Raw genomic sequence first — 16,870 nt, forward strand, 5'->3', positions numbered from 1 at the left:
GGCACCGCCGTCCCAGCCCGTGCGGAGGTCCCGGGGTTCGCCCGGCTCCGCGGCCCGACCCCTCCCGCCCCCTCCCCCCGCGGTGAAAGGTCAGGATTCAGGCCTGGGGGTGGGGGGGGTGAGAAGTGGCCTGGCCGGGTCCGTCAGGCCCGGGGGCTCTGCCGAGGGGAGGAGCGACTTCCGGAGGAAAATCCTCCTCTAGGGAATTGGATGTGGAGAAGTTGGGCACAGAGGGATTCCGAAGTGAGGGGGTCGCGTTAGGGGGCTCGGGAGAGCAGGGAATGTTCTGGATGGGGTGGGACCGGTCGCCGGTGGGTATCTCGGAGCGGGGAGGACTGAGCACCGGCCCGGAGCTCCTCCGGGGACCGTGCTGTCTCCTCTCAGAGCCTGGCGCGTGGCCCCGTGGGATCCCCACGGGCCAACAGAAAACGCTGGAACCTGGTGGAGTGAACCAGCGCTCCAGAAGCCTTGTCTGCTTTGGTGGCAAGGAGGGCGGGAGCATTGCTGAGTTTTAAGTACTTGTGGGGTTTGTAGAAGGGACCAAGCACGGAAAGAAAGGACCTGGATTCGCACCCAGGCCTATCCCCAAGGGGCCACCCCCCAGGTTCTGGTTTCTTATAACTGGCACATAGGGAAAAAGACTACGTGTTCTTTCCACTTCACAGAGTGGCCCTCAGCAAAACAGAACAGTGATTTTTTTTTAAAAAGTCATTAATAATGGCCTTGCAAAAGCAAATGATGAGCTCAGAGTTTACTCTTTTTTTTTGCCTTATTTTGATGTTAGGGCCCTTGGTTTGTGTAACAGACCAGGGATACTGTCCCACCTGGGAAAATGCTCTGCTGCCGCCTCTCCCAAGCCTAGAGGTTGGTGGGGTACTTAATTATTAATACAAGTCTAAAATTCCTTAAAGATTCAAAATCGAGAATTTTTGGAACAATGACTTGATCACCACCAGTGGAAAGTGACCTCCTGTGACAAGTCACAGTGAAAAAGCACAGAACAGGGCTGGGAAGGTGGCTCAGTGGTAGAGCGCTTGCCTTGCATGCCTGAGGCCCTAGGTTCGATTCCTCAGCACCACATAAGCAAAAAGCCGGAAGTGGCGCTGTGGCTCAAGTGGTAGAGCGCTAGCCTTGAGTTGAAGAGCTGAGGGACAGCGCCCAGGCCCAGAGTTCAGGCCCCCACAACCGGCCAAAAAAAAAAAAAGAAAAAGCACAGAACAGTTAAACATATTGTATAATGCCTTTTATGAGTATATGGAGCAAGTGAATTTTATGCTTTGGCCTGGGTTCGGGTTCCATTCCCATGTCAGCTCCCATATTCTGAAATCTGAGAAAATCTGGAACATTTCAGGTAAGAGAAGCTCAACCTATAGCGTCAACGGAAGCATTGGTTTTGTTTGTAAGAATACCTGCTTTCGAGGCGGAAAGAAATTTCAACACTCCTCTGTTCCGTGGTGGGGCCTAAGAATCAAACCTGACCTATTGTATCAGCAGGACAAAAGCATATGAATAGAGCTTGCTATTTTCACATGCATATGGGAGTGGACAAAAGGAAACAAGTGCTTGGGCCAAGGCAGTAAGTTGTGGACCCAGGTGGAAATGAAGGCTTATTTCAGCAGGTTTGTTTGGACAATTCCATTTGAAGTCAGCAACTCCCTATCCGTGGGGGTCAGCGACTCTTCTGGACATAAAACCCAAGCTAAGCTATGGAATGGTAGTAGTCGTCTTGGTTTGGCTCAGGAATCAGAAGCACTGATGTGGGAGATACCCCAGCCGGCCGCATGGCCCATGCTCCCTCTGTTCTGTCCATGGGAAAGGCCAAGTTTTGGTAGAAGTATTTGCTCCTTTTGGAGTATTGGGACCACCAAGGACTCAACTCTGATTACTTACATATTTCCTGGTTGTCCTCACAGGGCCTTATTTTAGGAATCTATTCCAAAGACAAAGAAGATGATGTGCCACAATTTACAAGTGCAGGAGAGAATTTTGATAAATTGGTGGCTGGAAAGCTGAGAGAAACTTTGAACATGTAAGTATTACCTGGGAGTTCTAGTTCCTAAAGGCCCCCAAACCAAAGATTTATTTTTTTCTTCTTTTTAATGCCTTCTTGTTAGTGGATAAAATGCCAGGAAATCCGCTGGCCAGGATTCCTTAGTGGAAGTGAAAGTGGAACTGTCTAGAAGGCATTTTATGTTTCAATGCGGGTAGGTCTAGAGTTCTGGGAAGTCACATGGTTTGCAAGCAGATCACAACCCTGTTGTAAAGGGATGCAGGATTGGGGAAGTACCACAGGGCTTCAGCTCACCCTCCTGGCTCAAATTCACTTTTCCTAATCCCTTCCTCCTGCTTTCCCACCAGTTTGTCTGTCTCCTGTAACTTATAGTTTAAAAACAGTCAAAGTTTCTACCATTTATTGCCTGCCTGGAATTTGAATATAAGTTTTAAAGTGGCTCATCTGCTGATGTAGTAAGAATGCAGATTGTAATTCAGGAAGGCTGGAAGGGGCCTGAGATCTGACCACTTTTGGAGAGAAAGTAGGAAGCACTGGAGTTTCAGGCCATATTTCCAAAGGTAGAAGTATTAACATGAGCCACTGCAAATAGCTTATCATCTAGTAGACTCTACTAGAGGTCTAATAATTATAAAAATTTATCTAATGGGTGGACTGCAGAATTTGCATATCCTCTGTATTACTACTAGTCCTTCACCAGTAGAGAGAGCCTTAGGTCATGGATCCAGACTTTGGCCTTCCTGCTAGCTCACTGGGCTATCTATCGCCTCAGCTCTGCTCCTGTCTCCTAGCTACATGGAGTTCCCCCTTTTGACCGGGCGATTGACTATTTCTCATCCAGATAAGCCCCTACTACAACCTCTATACGGATATAATGCTGTCAAGCCCTCTATTTTGGTTGCCATAGTTGTTTTGGTGTTTGTGTCTTGTAGGAAAAGATTCAAGAGTCATCAGCTCAGCTAGCATCCGGTGCTCAGATCCCCTGAGCACCTGTGCCAGCCCAGCTGTGGCAGTGATCCCCCTTGTTTGTGAATTCGTTCATGCTATCCAATCTACGAGCTGGCTAACAAGTTTTTGAGCCACAGTGAGAAGTGCTGTATGTGAAAAGTCTGGCCTGAGAGCATTCTGTAGAAACAAATCCATAGATGCAGTTGCGAAAATATTGTGAAAGCAAATTATATTACAACCATTTGTAGAACAATCATTCCTCCTTGCTCTAGATCTGGACCACCTCTGAAGACCGGCAAAACCCGAACCTTTTATGGTCTGCATCAGGTATGAGATGAAGATCGTGGTTATTTAGTAAACCTTCTGTGGGCTTGGTACCGGCTGCCCAGTCGTGCTAGAAAGTATGTATTGGATCATACAGTTTCATTCCAGCATTAAGCAGATGTATTTAAGATTGGGAACAGGCACCTGGCTGTCCACTGCCTAGATTGTGTTTCTCACTCTGAATATCCCTCAGAATGTAGAAGCATTTACAGCGTTATCCTTATTTTGCCCCCTATGGAGGGTTAAGTGTCTGTGGGAGATCAGTGATGTGCCACGGACCGTTCCCTGCTGGGAAGGAGAGCTTTAACAAACCTCGGGGGCTGATGGCGTGTGTTTGTGCGCCAGGACTTCCCCAGCGTGGTAGTGGTCGGCCTCGGCAAAAGGACAGCTGGAGTTGATGACCTGGAGAACTGGAATGAAGGCAAAGAGAACATCAGAGCTGCTGTAGCAGGTGATTTGTTTTCATGTCTGTGATGATAAAAGTGCTTGAGGGCCTTCCCTTTAAGACTGCCTTTTCTCTCTGTTCTCCACCATCGCCACTCCTGCATGTTCTCATCCAGTGACACATTTTAGCCAAGTCAGCTCCCCTTTAGCAAGGTGCTTGGCTTATAATAAAAGATAACTTATGAGATTTTTTTACTTTTAGTACTTCTGTAGTTTCTGTTAGGCTTTACTGTAATTTATTTTTAGAGCTATATCCAACCAGAAATTGTGCTATGTGAGTTATTTTTGTTTGGGGCACTGTCAGACTTTTAGGTGTATGGAGTTATATTTTAGAGGAGCAGAGAATGGGGTGCTTGTTCACCCTAATAAAAAGGGCTATGCCTGTTCCTGTTTGTCAGGCAGTTAGCTTGGAGGAATTAAGGGGACATAGTTGAGTCCCTTGGAGAGCTGAGTGGCAAGGACAGCCTTTGTCACGGAGAGACTGACCAAAAGTGCTTTGAGAAGCATTCTGAAGCACCAGTAATTAACTTGACTAATACTTGGCCCTGTGTACATCATAAATGCTTGTTAAGTTTACTTTGAAAGTTCATGTTAAGCTGTTATTTCATCACCTATGTATAGGATATGAATATAAGCAGTAAAGGGTAATGATGGGCTTTGCTCAGTGCTATGGGCATAGTTACGAGGTCATCATTTCTCTGTCCCTTTTCATCTGGGGATCTCTTGGTGATTGGGAAGCTTCATCTAAAACATCAGTGTTTCAGAAATGATCATAGGAAGAGCTGCCTCTCGGGCCTCCCCTGTTCTGGGATTTGCTGTGCACTGTGTCTGTCTTCTCAGCTCTGTCTACAAGTTAGTTGTACATCCGTCCTCATTTACAGAAAAGGAGATTCAGAATAGTTAAGTGTCTGAGCTAGGATTTGAACCCCAGGCTTGTTCCATAGCATACCACCTTTGCCTCTGCTACCTGTTGCTCTTCTTCTGTTGACTGACCTCCGTGTTCTGCTTCCTGGGTCCTCACAAAGCTGGGTGCAGACAGGTTCAAGACCTGGAGCTGTCTTCCGTGGAGGTGGATCCCTGCGGAGATGCCCAGGCTGCTGCGGAAGGAGCTGTGCTTGGTCTCTATGAATACGATGACCTCAAGCAGAAGAAGAAGACAGTTGTGTCAGCAAAGCTCTACGGAAGGTGATGGAAGGAAGCTAAGCTGAGGGTGGTACTTCCTGGTATTCTCACAGGGTGGCCTTTTGGAGATGAGCTGCCTGCTCCTTAGTGTCGGGTGCTAGTGCCTGGGCTGTCTGTAACCTTGCTAGCCACTGCAGTACTGGTAACTGAGGCTCTGTCCCGTGTTATGTTTCCATACTGCTCATCCTGTTACCAGAAGGGAGCGGTGATGACAGAGGTGTCCGAGCAGGGTTCAGTCCATATCATCCCCACTGGGCTGGCACCTGTGGGCCTTGTGCTCATTATAGAGCTGCACAGTCTTTGCTGTCAGAATCTGCTGGGGAGACTCTTCAGCAGGCCGCTAGGCACTGGTGCATCCCAGCCCTGCACTAGATTCTGAAGGGCAAGATCCCTGCTGTCAGAAAAGATAGCATGAGGAAGTGGCGTTGTGGTCAAGTGGTAGAGCACTAGCCTCGAGCTGATCAGCTGAGACAGCACCCAGGTCTAGAGTTCAAACCCCAGAACCAATAAAAAAAAGAGAAAAGAACAGATAACAGAGGCCTAGAGGTACTAGTGTACAGGTGCTGCGGGACCACGGGTGGCCCTTGGCGCATGGTGCTGAGCAGCTGGGAGTAGCTAGGAATGCAGTCAGCTGGATTCGACTCTTGGCTCTACCACTTTCTCAGGGTGACCTTAGTTCAGTGAGTAAGACCTCCAGCATTGTATTTCCAGTTCCATTGTCTCTGGGATGATCCAAAGACAGACTGTAACAAGTGTGTGATGCATAGCGACCCCTTTGAGCTAGGTCAGCTGTCATTTTATCCATCTCCAAGCTGCCCATATTAACTCCTGCTGTGGGCAAGAAGAGCCAGAATCATGTAACACATGGTTGTGTGCTACTGTTCTTCAATTAATCTTGCCATCCAGGAGTTAGGATTTAGAGCTCTGACCCAGGCAAAAAAAGTCTCTAGCTTGATGTCTGGTTGTGGACTGCTTGCATTACTGCTGGCCTTTGACCTGTGTCATCCCTGTACTGTAAAAGGGTACAAAATAAATCTTTGTACAGGAGCCTGCCCATCTGTGTTTGAGGTGGATTATAGCTCCAAAGATCCATAAGCCCAGCCCCTATTTTATACAGGGGAAGATTGTAAGTTGACTGCTTGGCTTGACAGACAGGCCTTGGTGGGGCCTGGTTTCAAGCTCTTTGCATTATTCCTTTACCTGAGTCTATTTGTAGTCTTTCTCTTCTAGGTTTTTTGCGTTTGTTTTGTTTTGTTTATGAGCCTCTTCTAGCTGCAGAGTGGCCGGTATTTTTCACATCATTTGACAGTAACTCTGTTTGCTCTGCAGCGGGGATCAGGAGGCCTGGCAGAGAGGTGTCCTCTTTGCTTCTGGGCAGAACTTGGCCCGCCACTTGATGGAGACTCCAGCCAACGAGATGACACCAACCAGATTTGCTGAGATCATTGAGAAGAATCTCAGAAGTGCTAGTTCTAAAACAGAGGTCCACATCAGGTAATTCAAGATTGCCTCAGACCTAGAGGAGGTCAGAGCCAGAAAAAGCCCTTTGGGTCCTAAATGCTACCCCTTGTCTATTCAGAGTAGTAACTTGAACCCAGAGAGGTGAGATCATCCACCAGCAGCCACCTACGGGCTGAGCTAGGGCCCTGAGGTTCTTTGGGTCTTTCCTCATCTTTGAGAATGTGCTATGACTTCATGCTGTGGGTGTGTATGTGTGTGCCCATGCATTTTCTATTGAGACATAATTCACATATCAAACTCACTGAAATCTAGTCGTTAGTGACTTAGTATATTGACACAGTTGTGCTACTATGACTACAATCAGTTTTAAGAACTTGAGAAGAAACCTTGTAACCATTGGGAGGTTTCCCTGCTCATTTCCCTTCCCTTTCCTTTCCCAAGGCCTTAGTGATGCACATGCATTTGCATTGTTTCTGTCATCTCTTCCATCAGAGTTGTGTTCTATACACAATGCTGGGGGCAACTGAATATGAGTTTTATGTGGACTTGCCTCTTAACTTTTACATGGATATTTAGGAGTTGAGTTGCTGGATGACATGGTAGCAGATGAGCTCTCTCAGGAACTTAAGTGTGTCATTTTGGTCAGCTCTTCCTGTCTTTTTGCTTGTGATGCAGTAAAGGTAGGGTATGCCTAGGGGCATGAAAAGGGAATTCCCTTAGCTAGATTGCAGGATTGGTGTTGTCAGTGCTAATGGATCAGGGCAGGGCTGGAGAACTTCAGCTCCTGCCTTCCAAGTTCCATTGCTCTCTTGAGCTCTCTTTTCATAGCCATCTAAGCAACCCAATTTGAGCAGTTAGGGACTTAAAATTAAAACAAGTTGGCAGGTATTTGCTTTGCCCAAACAATTACTCATTACCAGAGTAACATCTGCAGGGGACCTTCATCTGAAAGCCTTCTTCAGTAGTTGTAATTAGAGTTCATGTTTCTTAGGATAACATGAGCTAGCTGAGTGAAGGAAAGCTTGTAATGTATAGAAAACACGGCACTTAGAGTTTGATCAAGTCTCAGCAGTGGCTCATAGGTGTTTAATCCATAGTGGTATGTAGGCTTTATCGAGATGTCCTGGCAGACATTGCTTTGGCTTATGAGAGGCGATGCCAGAGCTACTTTGTGTCAGCAAGTAATGGCGGTGCCGTTACAGCAGGCACAGCGCCTCTAGCACGCCCAGGAGCTTAGACACAAAGGTTCAGGGTTGTGGTCTTTGTTGTCAATGAGAATCTTCAGGAAGGAACACATTCCCCTCTTGGGAGCAGGGGCCAGGGTGCCTGTCAAAGGACGTGGAGCCTCGCCTACACTTTCACAGACAAAGGGTACACATGGGCACTTTGGGTTCAGATGCGGGTTTGCTTTGATCTCCGAGGAAATTGCAAGGCTTCTGGACAAGATCAGAGGGAAGAAGAGCTCAGGCAGAGAAGAGGCAAGATGTGTGGGTGGCATGTGACTCATGTAGCTGAGGTGTAGCTGCACAAAACCCTGGCTAGTGTAGGTGGGTCTCCATCAAAGAAGTACAGACAGTTGGAAGTGGTGCTGTGGCTTTCGTGGTAGAGTGCTAGCCTTGAGCTGAAGAGCTGAAGGACAGTGCCCAGGTCCAGAGTTCAGGCCCTACAACTGACCAAAAAAAAGTAGCACAAACAGTTCTTCCAGAAGGGAGGTCTTTATAAAACATCAAATACTGACTTCATGTGCAGTGCCTTTCATAGTATACCCTTGTTTGACTTCTTGGTGCATGCATTCTTTGTCCTTTTGAAGTTTGGTGGCAGTCCTGATTTAATCTGAGGACCAATGGATAGGCAAGTATGGAGTCTTTCTTGGACCCGGTGCTGCTTGGTCTGTCTGGGAACACAGACCTAGGTACCAAGGCCCAGAAATTAATACAAAGCTCCCTTATACCCTGTAGAAGAGTATGGTGACTCTTCTAGTTTGCCTTAAGAACTGTTTCTATTCTATTTTCCACCTTGGTTCTGTGTGCTAGGTAAGAATGAATTGTTTTTCCCACATTAGACACTTCAGAGACATCTCAAACTGCAGGTGCAGCTGTAATTGTATGACAATATTGGAAAGTGGAGTTCCAGCAATCCTCAGAAAGCAAGGAAATAGGGTATTTTATTCTAGGCAGTGTAGGATAGCGTTGTTGGGTTTTTCTTGGGTGTTTCATCTTTGGGTTAAAACTTTAGGAATAACCTATGTATGCTGGGTTAGAAGTTACCATTTATTGGTTGCACACTATTATCTAACATTGTATTTGTTACCATGCATAAATTTTCTTTTCATCGTTGAGCAAACAGGCTCAGAAATAGGTGATTTGCTCCAGAATATACACAGAGCAAGTAGTAGGGTATTATCAATGGACACAGACAGGCCTCTACATCCCCTGCACTGAGGGCCTTGTGCAGGCTGGGTAAGCACTGAACCACACTTCTTGCTCCAGTATGGTATTTTTAAGAGCTTTTGCATAATGAAACCCATTAAAAACTGTAAAACATGGAAATATATGCACACTAATTTGTACAATTAATAGGCACTAATAAGCTGGTCCTGGAGCTTGAGCACAGGGCTGAGGTGATGTTCTAGAGCCACTTTGCTCAAGACTAGCGCACTACCACTTGGGCAACAGCTGCAGTTTGGTGGTTAATTGGAATTGAGTTTCATGACCTTTCCTGCCTATGTTGGCTTCAAATCTTAGTTCTCAGATCTCAGCCTCGTTAGTAGCTAAGATTACAGGCATGATACTGGCCCCCCAGCCTAATAAAAGTTTTAAAAAAATAAAAACGAAAACCAAAAGAACATGCCCATGAACTTTTCCTAGGTAGTTTTGAAATGTAATAGTATATCTTTTTTTTCCTCCCTTTCTGTCCTGCAGACCCAAGTCTTGGATTGAGGGGCAGGAGATGGGCTCGTTTCTAAGTGTAGCCAAAGGGTCTGAAGAGCCTCCAGTCTTCCTGGAAATTCACTACTCGGGTAGCCCTAATGCCGGTGATGCACCCCTGGTCTTTGTGGGGAAGGGCATCACTTTTGACAGGTAATTGCCTTTTACAGCACAGGAGGTCTGTGCTTTGCATGTTGGTGACTGTTTTGTGTGTACATGTGTTACTCGGGTCACAGTGTGAGTCCACACCATGGGGTTTGATTACGAAATTTTTTTTTATGGTTGAAGTAATTTACTTGCATGAAGTAAATTAGAATGCTGAAACCTGTGGAAATTATTTTAAGAAGTAGGAAACATTAAGGGAGAATGGTAAAGAAGTTTGATTAAGCTACATTGTATAAGTGTAGAACTGGGCAATGAACCCCGCCCCCTTGTTTGCAGATTGTTTAAAATGTATCATGCTACCAGTTACAAAATGCTTATGTTACATGTCAGTGACTAGGGTTGGGGGGGAGGGATAGGTGTATGGGTGTTTAACTACAGCTTAAATTTAGTGTCTAGCTGCTGTCCCTTGGCTTTTTCACTGAAGGCTAGCATTCTTCCCCTTGCGTCGTACCTCTGTGTCTAGGTTTACAGTGGTAATAAAGAGTCTCATGGACTTTGCTGTCCAGGCTGGGCTTGGAACTGGGAGCATCCTGATTAGCTAGGATTATAGGCATAAGCCACAGGTGCTGGCTGAGTAGGCATTTTTTGTATATTAGCCCTACTCTTACCATATGCACTGGGACTTGTGGCCATTCTACTGTAAAAAAGCCATAATTCAGAGAGATTTATTCAGTCTCAAAACTAAGAAGTGGAGCTGAGCGCTGGTGGCTCACGCCTGTAATCCTAGCTACTCAGGAGGCTAAGATCTGAGGGTCATGGTTCAAAGCCACCCCGGGCAGGAAAGTCCATGAGACTTTTATCTCCAATTAACCACCAGAAAACAGGAAGTGGCACTGTGGCTCAAGTGGTAGAGTGCTTGCCGTAAGCCGAATAACACAGGGACAGTGCCTAGGCCCAGAGTTCAAGCCCCACAACTGACCAAAAAAAAAAAAAAAAAACTTAAGAAGTGGAATCAGGACTCAAAATCAGATCTGTCTTTATAATGTCTTAAAATCTGCTCGCTACACACTTTGATTCTCCTTGGAGAACCTGTCCACATGGATGTGGCCATGCGTTGCTAAGAACATACTGTCTTTTCTTTGCAAGCCTTACCTCCCTTAGCTGAGTGGTCTAGCAGTCATTAGTCTTACCAAGCCACAAGTGTTCCTTACAACTGAAAAGCAGCCCAGGAGTGGCAGAGTTGGAAAAGACAGAGCTTCAGGGATGTGCCACCACACCTGGCGGTGGTTTTGGCCTTGGTCTTGCTCACTGCCTTTTTCCCACAGTGGTGGTATCTCCATCAAGCCCTCTGCAAATATGGACCTCATGAGGGCTGACATGGGAGGAGCTGCAACCATATGCTCAGCCATTGTGTCTGCTGCGAAGCTCAATTTGCCCATCAATATCGTAGGTAAGAGGGAAAGGAAGCATTGCGTGTGGTAGAGCTTCCAGCACTCAGCATATTTGGTGTCTTCCCATCCAGAAAGATCCACAGACAGGTTTTAAATAGCTTTTCATCAAGAGGACCTGTGTAGCTGAGATAAATGCTTTATTTCTGAGCTGACTAAGTTAGATGCGTCTTGCAATCAGTGGACTATATAGCTCCATTGATTTGTTTTACTTCTGCACAAAGTGGTTAGCAGTCAGGGGCACAAATGTCGTTTGTGCTTTATTCCAGTAAAAGATGCTCTGTAGTCAGCAGGCCTTATCACTGGCTCATTTCATGATTATCTCACGGGACCATGTGGCCAAGTAAATGCCTGATAGAAATTGCCTGGGGCAGAAAAAGCTCTTGGTAGTTGGCATCTCTTGGTGTTATAGGTTGCAGACCACAGAGACAGCGCCAGGGGTTGTAGTGCTGCAAATGGCATGTTTCAGAGGACAAAGGGGAGGAGAGAGAGATTGGGTTTCATGCCTTGGCCGTCCACAGCCCCTGCGTTGAGAAGTAGAACGGCTATCTGAGTCTATCTGACTTGTGCTCCCCTCCCCACATCCCAGATCATTGTTTCATTACATCAGTCCTTTTCCCCCTGCTGTACCTTTTTAAGGAAGTTGCCAACATCATGGCATGTCTACCAGGATGTTTTATGTGACAATACCGTTACTTTTTCCAAGGATTGATACAGTAACCAAATCTGATTTCCCATTGCCTTAAAAAAATCCATTTTGTTTATAATTGGTTTTGAAACTCAAAGCCAGCTAAGATCCCACATTGATTTGTCTGCCGTGACCCTCCGGTTTTCCTTCGTCTAAGCCCTCTTCCTGCCCTTTTTCTTTTATGACATTGGTGGGTTTGAAGGGCCCAAGTTAGTCTCCTGATCTTCCACCAGTTGCATTTATGTGTTTCTTCCTCAATGGAATCACATTAGGCCTTGGATAAGCATGCTGATGTGTCACTGGTGGTGCTCAAGTTTCTCACTTGGTTGAGGTCATGTCAGTGTCTAGCGTGCTGTGGCTCACCTGCAGCCTGCTGTCCTATGGATGGCCTGTATGGACCCCGTATGTGCTATGTTTCTTTTATGTTCTTTGTCATAGGTTTGGCCCCTCTTTGTGAAAACATGCCCAGTGGCAAGGCCAACAAGCCTGGAGATGTGGTTAGAGCCAAGAACGGGAAGACCATCCAGGTTTGTAGTGGAGCTTCCATCCAGAGCATCCCACTCCCAGGTTCCCATCTCAAGGAACCCATCACGGCCCTGGCTCCATGTTGGGGTTGTCTTCAGGGCCAGTACTCTTCCAGGCAGTCATGAGTGGTTTTGTTACTTTGTTTCTTAAATCGGCACTACTTGGGTTTGAACCTTGCTTTTACCTTGCTCTACAGCTTGAGCCATATCCCCTAGCCCTATAGGAATTTCTCAGTGGGAATATTTAAGAGTATTTTTCATGCTCACTAATAGATTCATGTTCCAATAACTATTTATTGTATACACAAATGACCTTGAAATTGCAGCCAGCCCTGTAGAACATGGCGTAGCAGTAAAGCATGGGCTCTGTGTCTGAACAGTAGGAAATAGCAGGAGCCGTTGTCTGCCTATGCGTGTGTCATGATTAGCTTTCATCCATGTTGGATGTTTACATGGAAAACACCACTCCATACGCTGAGGGTGAGGCAGCATGTACTCCTGTGAAAACTGCCAGGAACATGGCAGTTTTTACTAAGAAAGCAGTATACTGACACAGGATTGCAGGAATTGGCAAGAGTTCTCTAGCCTGGGAATCCATGCTGCCACTTAGCTCTTTGTCTAACTTTTCAGGAATCTACACATTTCCCCACTTCTTGTTAGATTGTCAGTAAAAAGTCCAATCAAAGTTCTCAACTCTGGTAGGGAGGGGGACAATTATATAAGTATGTTTTTGATACTTGATGGCAATTTAAATCCAGCATTATTAGGCCTCATTTCCATACTCTTTCTCTCTGTTCATTCTCTCTGCAGGTTGATAACACAGACGCTGAGGGGAGGCTCATCTTAGCTGATGCACTCTGCTACGCTCACACCTTTAATCCCAAACTCATCATCAACGCCGCTACCTTAACAGGTGACGGCACACACTTCCCCTGATTTTGTGGCTGGTGATGTGTTACAAGGCTTTACATTGAACCAGGTGCTGCTGAAGCACACTAGCACCAAGGTGCTAAGGTCCACTTTATGCCTTGCAATGGTTACCCAGCACACCAGTGTGGAGAGTGGTCTAGAAAAAGACCCAAATGGACCCAGGCAGGCTGGTGAAGCTAGAGAGTCCTGCTGGGGAGGTTGAATTTTGAGATGTCCATCTGTATGTGTTTTACGGATGGATATTAGAGTATCTTTAATTAGTTTCAAAATACACTGTTGGGTATGGGGTGTGAGAGGTGAGATCGTGTCTGTGAAATGATCACTGTTGATACCTGGATGCCCACTTCATTTTTCTCTCTCTTGTTTATTTGAAACTTCCCAGGGCATTTTATTTGTTTGTTTGTTTTCTGAACATGACTATTTCCTGTGGTAGATTGGAGTGTCAGCAGCAGTGATGGAGTGAACTAGAAAGACTTCAGGGACCACGGACCCAGGCCCATCATTCATTTCCTTTGAGCCAATACCAAAATCAGGATGGCAGCACTAAGCTGTTGTACATGGTCAGGAACTCGAGATAATCTAGAAATAGGAGTTTTAAACTGATTTTATTTAAATGCTAATTATTAACTTTTAAAGATCAACCAAAAGGACACAAGTCTGTTGGAGATGAGAAGTAGAGGAAATATGTAAGTTAGAATAATAGCAGACTTTTTTCTTAAAGGAATCAAAGTCTTATAGCAGATAGTTCCCGAGGTGTGATTAGAAGTGCTGAAACTGAGCTGCCTCAATGCCAGTAGTGAGGTCAGTTACGATACCTCCTTCTATCTTAATATCATTAGAGATTTTTCAGACATCTGTTTATAATAGAGGAGTAAGTGTTTACAGTGTAAAAGGAAGAATGGAAGGAAGAATGCCCACTTAATTATTTCTCTAAGAAATGTTTAAAAGTCCAGAAGAAAATATCAGAAGGTGGTTGTAGTTACCCTGGGCTGAGATTACTAGGGGTGACACTTGATACTGTTTTATTTATTTATTTTCCTTAATAATGAGAGTGAAATTTTACTTGGACAGTAGGAATGAAGACATCTGAAGCTTAGATGTTTTTGAAAATAAGAGATTGATTCATTAGGCCGGGTTAGAGGCTGTAGTTCCGGCTTGCAGAGACAGATGGTGACCTGAGGGGGCTGTGTGTTACAGGTGCCATGGACATAGCCCTGGGGTCAGGTGCTACTGGGGTCTTCACCAATTCATCCTGGCTGTGGGACAAGCTGCATAAGGTAGGAATCACAGACGGGAGCCTAAATTACGGAGATGAGTAAGTTGTGGTCTTCCAGTTACATACTCATTCATCCCCCGTGTTAATTATCATGCTGTGGGTTTGCCTTTAAGCTGGAAATGGACCGCAGCAATAATCTTAATTCCAGGGGCTTTAGGTTTCCTGGTAAATGAATCAGCTTACAAATGATGTGGCCATGTTGCGAATCCCCTAGTAGTGAAGGGTGTGAGGACGGCCTTGGGAAGGAGCGCCTTGAGTCACACAGTGTACATGCAGCTCGCCTGCTGGATGAGTGCAGCGCTTCATCTGACTGCTGAGCTCTGGGCCTCTCTCACCAGCCACCGGTGCCCGGCATGGGTGTATTTCCTACTGAGCATTGTTACACCCTCCTTTGTTTTTCCCCTACTAAACCCATCCCTCCCCCCCCTCCACAACTTGTCCCTCCCCATGAATTGCTCTTTTAATGCTTCAAGAATTTTGTGAAATTTTCTGAACCTACTTCATCCAGTTTTTGTTTTTTGGTTGGTTGTGGGGTTTGGACTCTGGGCTGGGCGCTGGCCCTGAGTTCTTCAGCTCAAGGCAAGCACTCTTATCACTTGAGCCACAGCCCCACCTCCAATTTTTAGTGGTTAACCTGAGATGATTCTCACAGACTTTCCTGCCTGGGCTGGCTTTGAACCGTGATCCTCAGATCTCAGCTTCCTGAATAGCTAGGATTACAGGTGTGAGCCACAGGCACCTGGCTTCATCCAGTTTTAACTGTCACCCAAATGTCTTCTTTAGGCCAGCATTGACACAGGAGACCGTGTGTGGAGGATGCCCCTCTTTGAGCATTACACCAGACAAGTTGTAGATTGTCAGCTTGCTGATGTTAATAACATTGGGAAATACAGGTAAGAGGAGCCAAATGTATTGTTTGTATAATCATCCATGGCTGCCAAGATGACTCTTTTTAGTCTTAAGTCTCTTTACAATGGTTTGGCTGCAGTTTCTTTTTGGTGTAGAACCTGTACACTTTCTGTGATGTGTTAAGTGCTCAAAGTATTTCCCTAACAGACTCTAAAAATGTTGCATACTAAAGATCATAGCAAATGAAGTGGTAAAGAGCCAAGCTCAGTGGCTCATACCTATCAGCCTATCTATCTAGGAGGCAAAGATGGGGAGGATACATGTTTGAGGCTACCCTGGCAAATGGTTCACAAGACCTCATCTCAGCCAATTAAATCTGGGCATGATGGCCTATACCTGTCAGCTAAACTATGTGGGAGGCGTAAGCAGGAGGATTGGGGCCTGGGCACAAAATTCAAGATTGTATTTGAAAAATAAAACAGAGCTAGAGTGTGGCCCAAGGCTCTGAATTTAAACCTAAGTACCTCAAAAAAAAAAAAAAAGGAAGTAGTAAGAGATACAAAACATGTAAATGTAAAATAGGGGAAATTATCTCATGTTTGGCTTAAAGCCACATGTAAAAGAAATACTTTGGAAGTGATTTCTGGGTTAACTTCTTACATGGTCTTACAAGCGTTTTGCACTCTGGGGAACCTAGCTAGCAGGAATATGGGATCTTACTGACATGTCCAATGCACGAGGACGCAGGGTCAGCAGTGCTGTGTGCCTTTCTCTCCAGATCTGCAGGAGCTTGCACAGCTGCGGCGTTTCTGAAGGAGTTCGTGACCCATCCTAAATGGGCGCACCTGGACATAGCGGGTGTGATGACCAACAAGGACGAAGTGCCGTACCTGCGGAAGGGCATGACCGGGAGGCCCACGCGCACGCTCATCGAGTTCTTGCTCCGCTTCAGTCAGAACAGCGAGTAGCTCCTCGGAAAGCCCGCGCCTGTCTGAGCGCAGCTGAAAATAGTTTTAGATGAAAGGAATTCTTTTCAAGGCACCAAGGATGTTTATTTTAAAAGTTGCAGCACAGTGAAAGACGTGTGCCTTGATGTGATCTTTTCATTTTATGCAAAATGTGATGAAAGGAAAGCTGGTGTCTTGATTGGCAAGATTTCCTATGATGTTCTACACATGGCAATTAATTTTCAAAAACATTTCCTGATCATATTTCAGAGTGTATGCTTCTAATCGAGGGAAAAAATTATCTTTCAGATTTGTGGTGCTATGGACATAAGCAAATTAAAAGTTATTATGCAGTTACAATAAATAATAAATCCTGTTTTTTGTGCTGTCTAGTTTGGCTGATAGTTACCATAACTTGTTTCTTTTGAGCTTGTTACATAGATGTCTTTTTCAATGCTAATTATGACCTTGGGGTACTCAGTGATTCAGTTTACCAGTATATAAAATAATGATCTGGCACATGACTTCCAAAATGAATCTATCACAGACTAATTGTATTAGTTATTTCTTAACTCTGGCCAGGCACTATTCTAAATGTTTTCATATATTATGCTGTTATATCCCTCTAGCAACACAATGAGGTTATTTCCTATGACAGATGAGGAAAATGAGGCATGAACAGAGTTAGGAATGAGTCTGCCCATGTGGTATACTGCAATGCTTTGCTTTTGGTAACTTGAATTTAAATGGAGTTTACTGAAATACCAACAGAAAATCAAAACCATATAAGGCACATTTGCTAACCT

General features: G+C 45.4%; 1 protein-coding gene across 1 annotated transcript in view; it reads left to right on the forward strand.

Annotated features, from left to right (window-relative positions):
* Nucleotides 1–16,456, forward strand: part of Lap3 (leucine aminopeptidase 3) — a 16,857-nt gene extending 401 nt beyond the window's left edge. The window contains exons 2-13 of the mRNA XM_013009079.1: nt 1,914–2,029; nt 3,232–3,286; nt 3,629–3,734; nt 4,753–4,912; nt 6,239–6,403; nt 9,292–9,450; nt 10,728–10,852; nt 11,977–12,065; nt 12,873–12,975; nt 14,190–14,269; nt 15,052–15,161; nt 15,896–16,456. Coding sequence (XP_012864533.1) covers nt 1,914–2,029; nt 3,232–3,286; nt 3,629–3,734; nt 4,753–4,912; nt 6,239–6,403; nt 9,292–9,450; nt 10,728–10,852; nt 11,977–12,065; nt 12,873–12,975; nt 14,190–14,269; nt 15,052–15,161; nt 15,896–16,085 — 1,458 coding nt within the window. The 3' untranslated portion in view covers nt 16,086–16,456. The remainder of the gene's footprint in view (nt 1–1,913; nt 2,030–3,231; nt 3,287–3,628; nt 3,735–4,752; nt 4,913–6,238; nt 6,404–9,291; nt 9,451–10,727; nt 10,853–11,976; nt 12,066–12,872; nt 12,976–14,189; nt 14,270–15,051; nt 15,162–15,895) is intronic.
* Nucleotides 16,457–16,870: the final 414 nt, after the last annotated feature.

This window comes from Dipodomys ordii, unplaced genomic scaffold (assembly GCF_000151885.1).
Source record: "Dipodomys ordii isolate 6190 unplaced genomic scaffold, Dord_2.0 Scaffold8, whole genome shotgun sequence".
Classification (NCBI taxonomy): Eukaryota; Metazoa; Chordata; class Mammalia; order Rodentia; family Heteromyidae; genus Dipodomys; species Dipodomys ordii.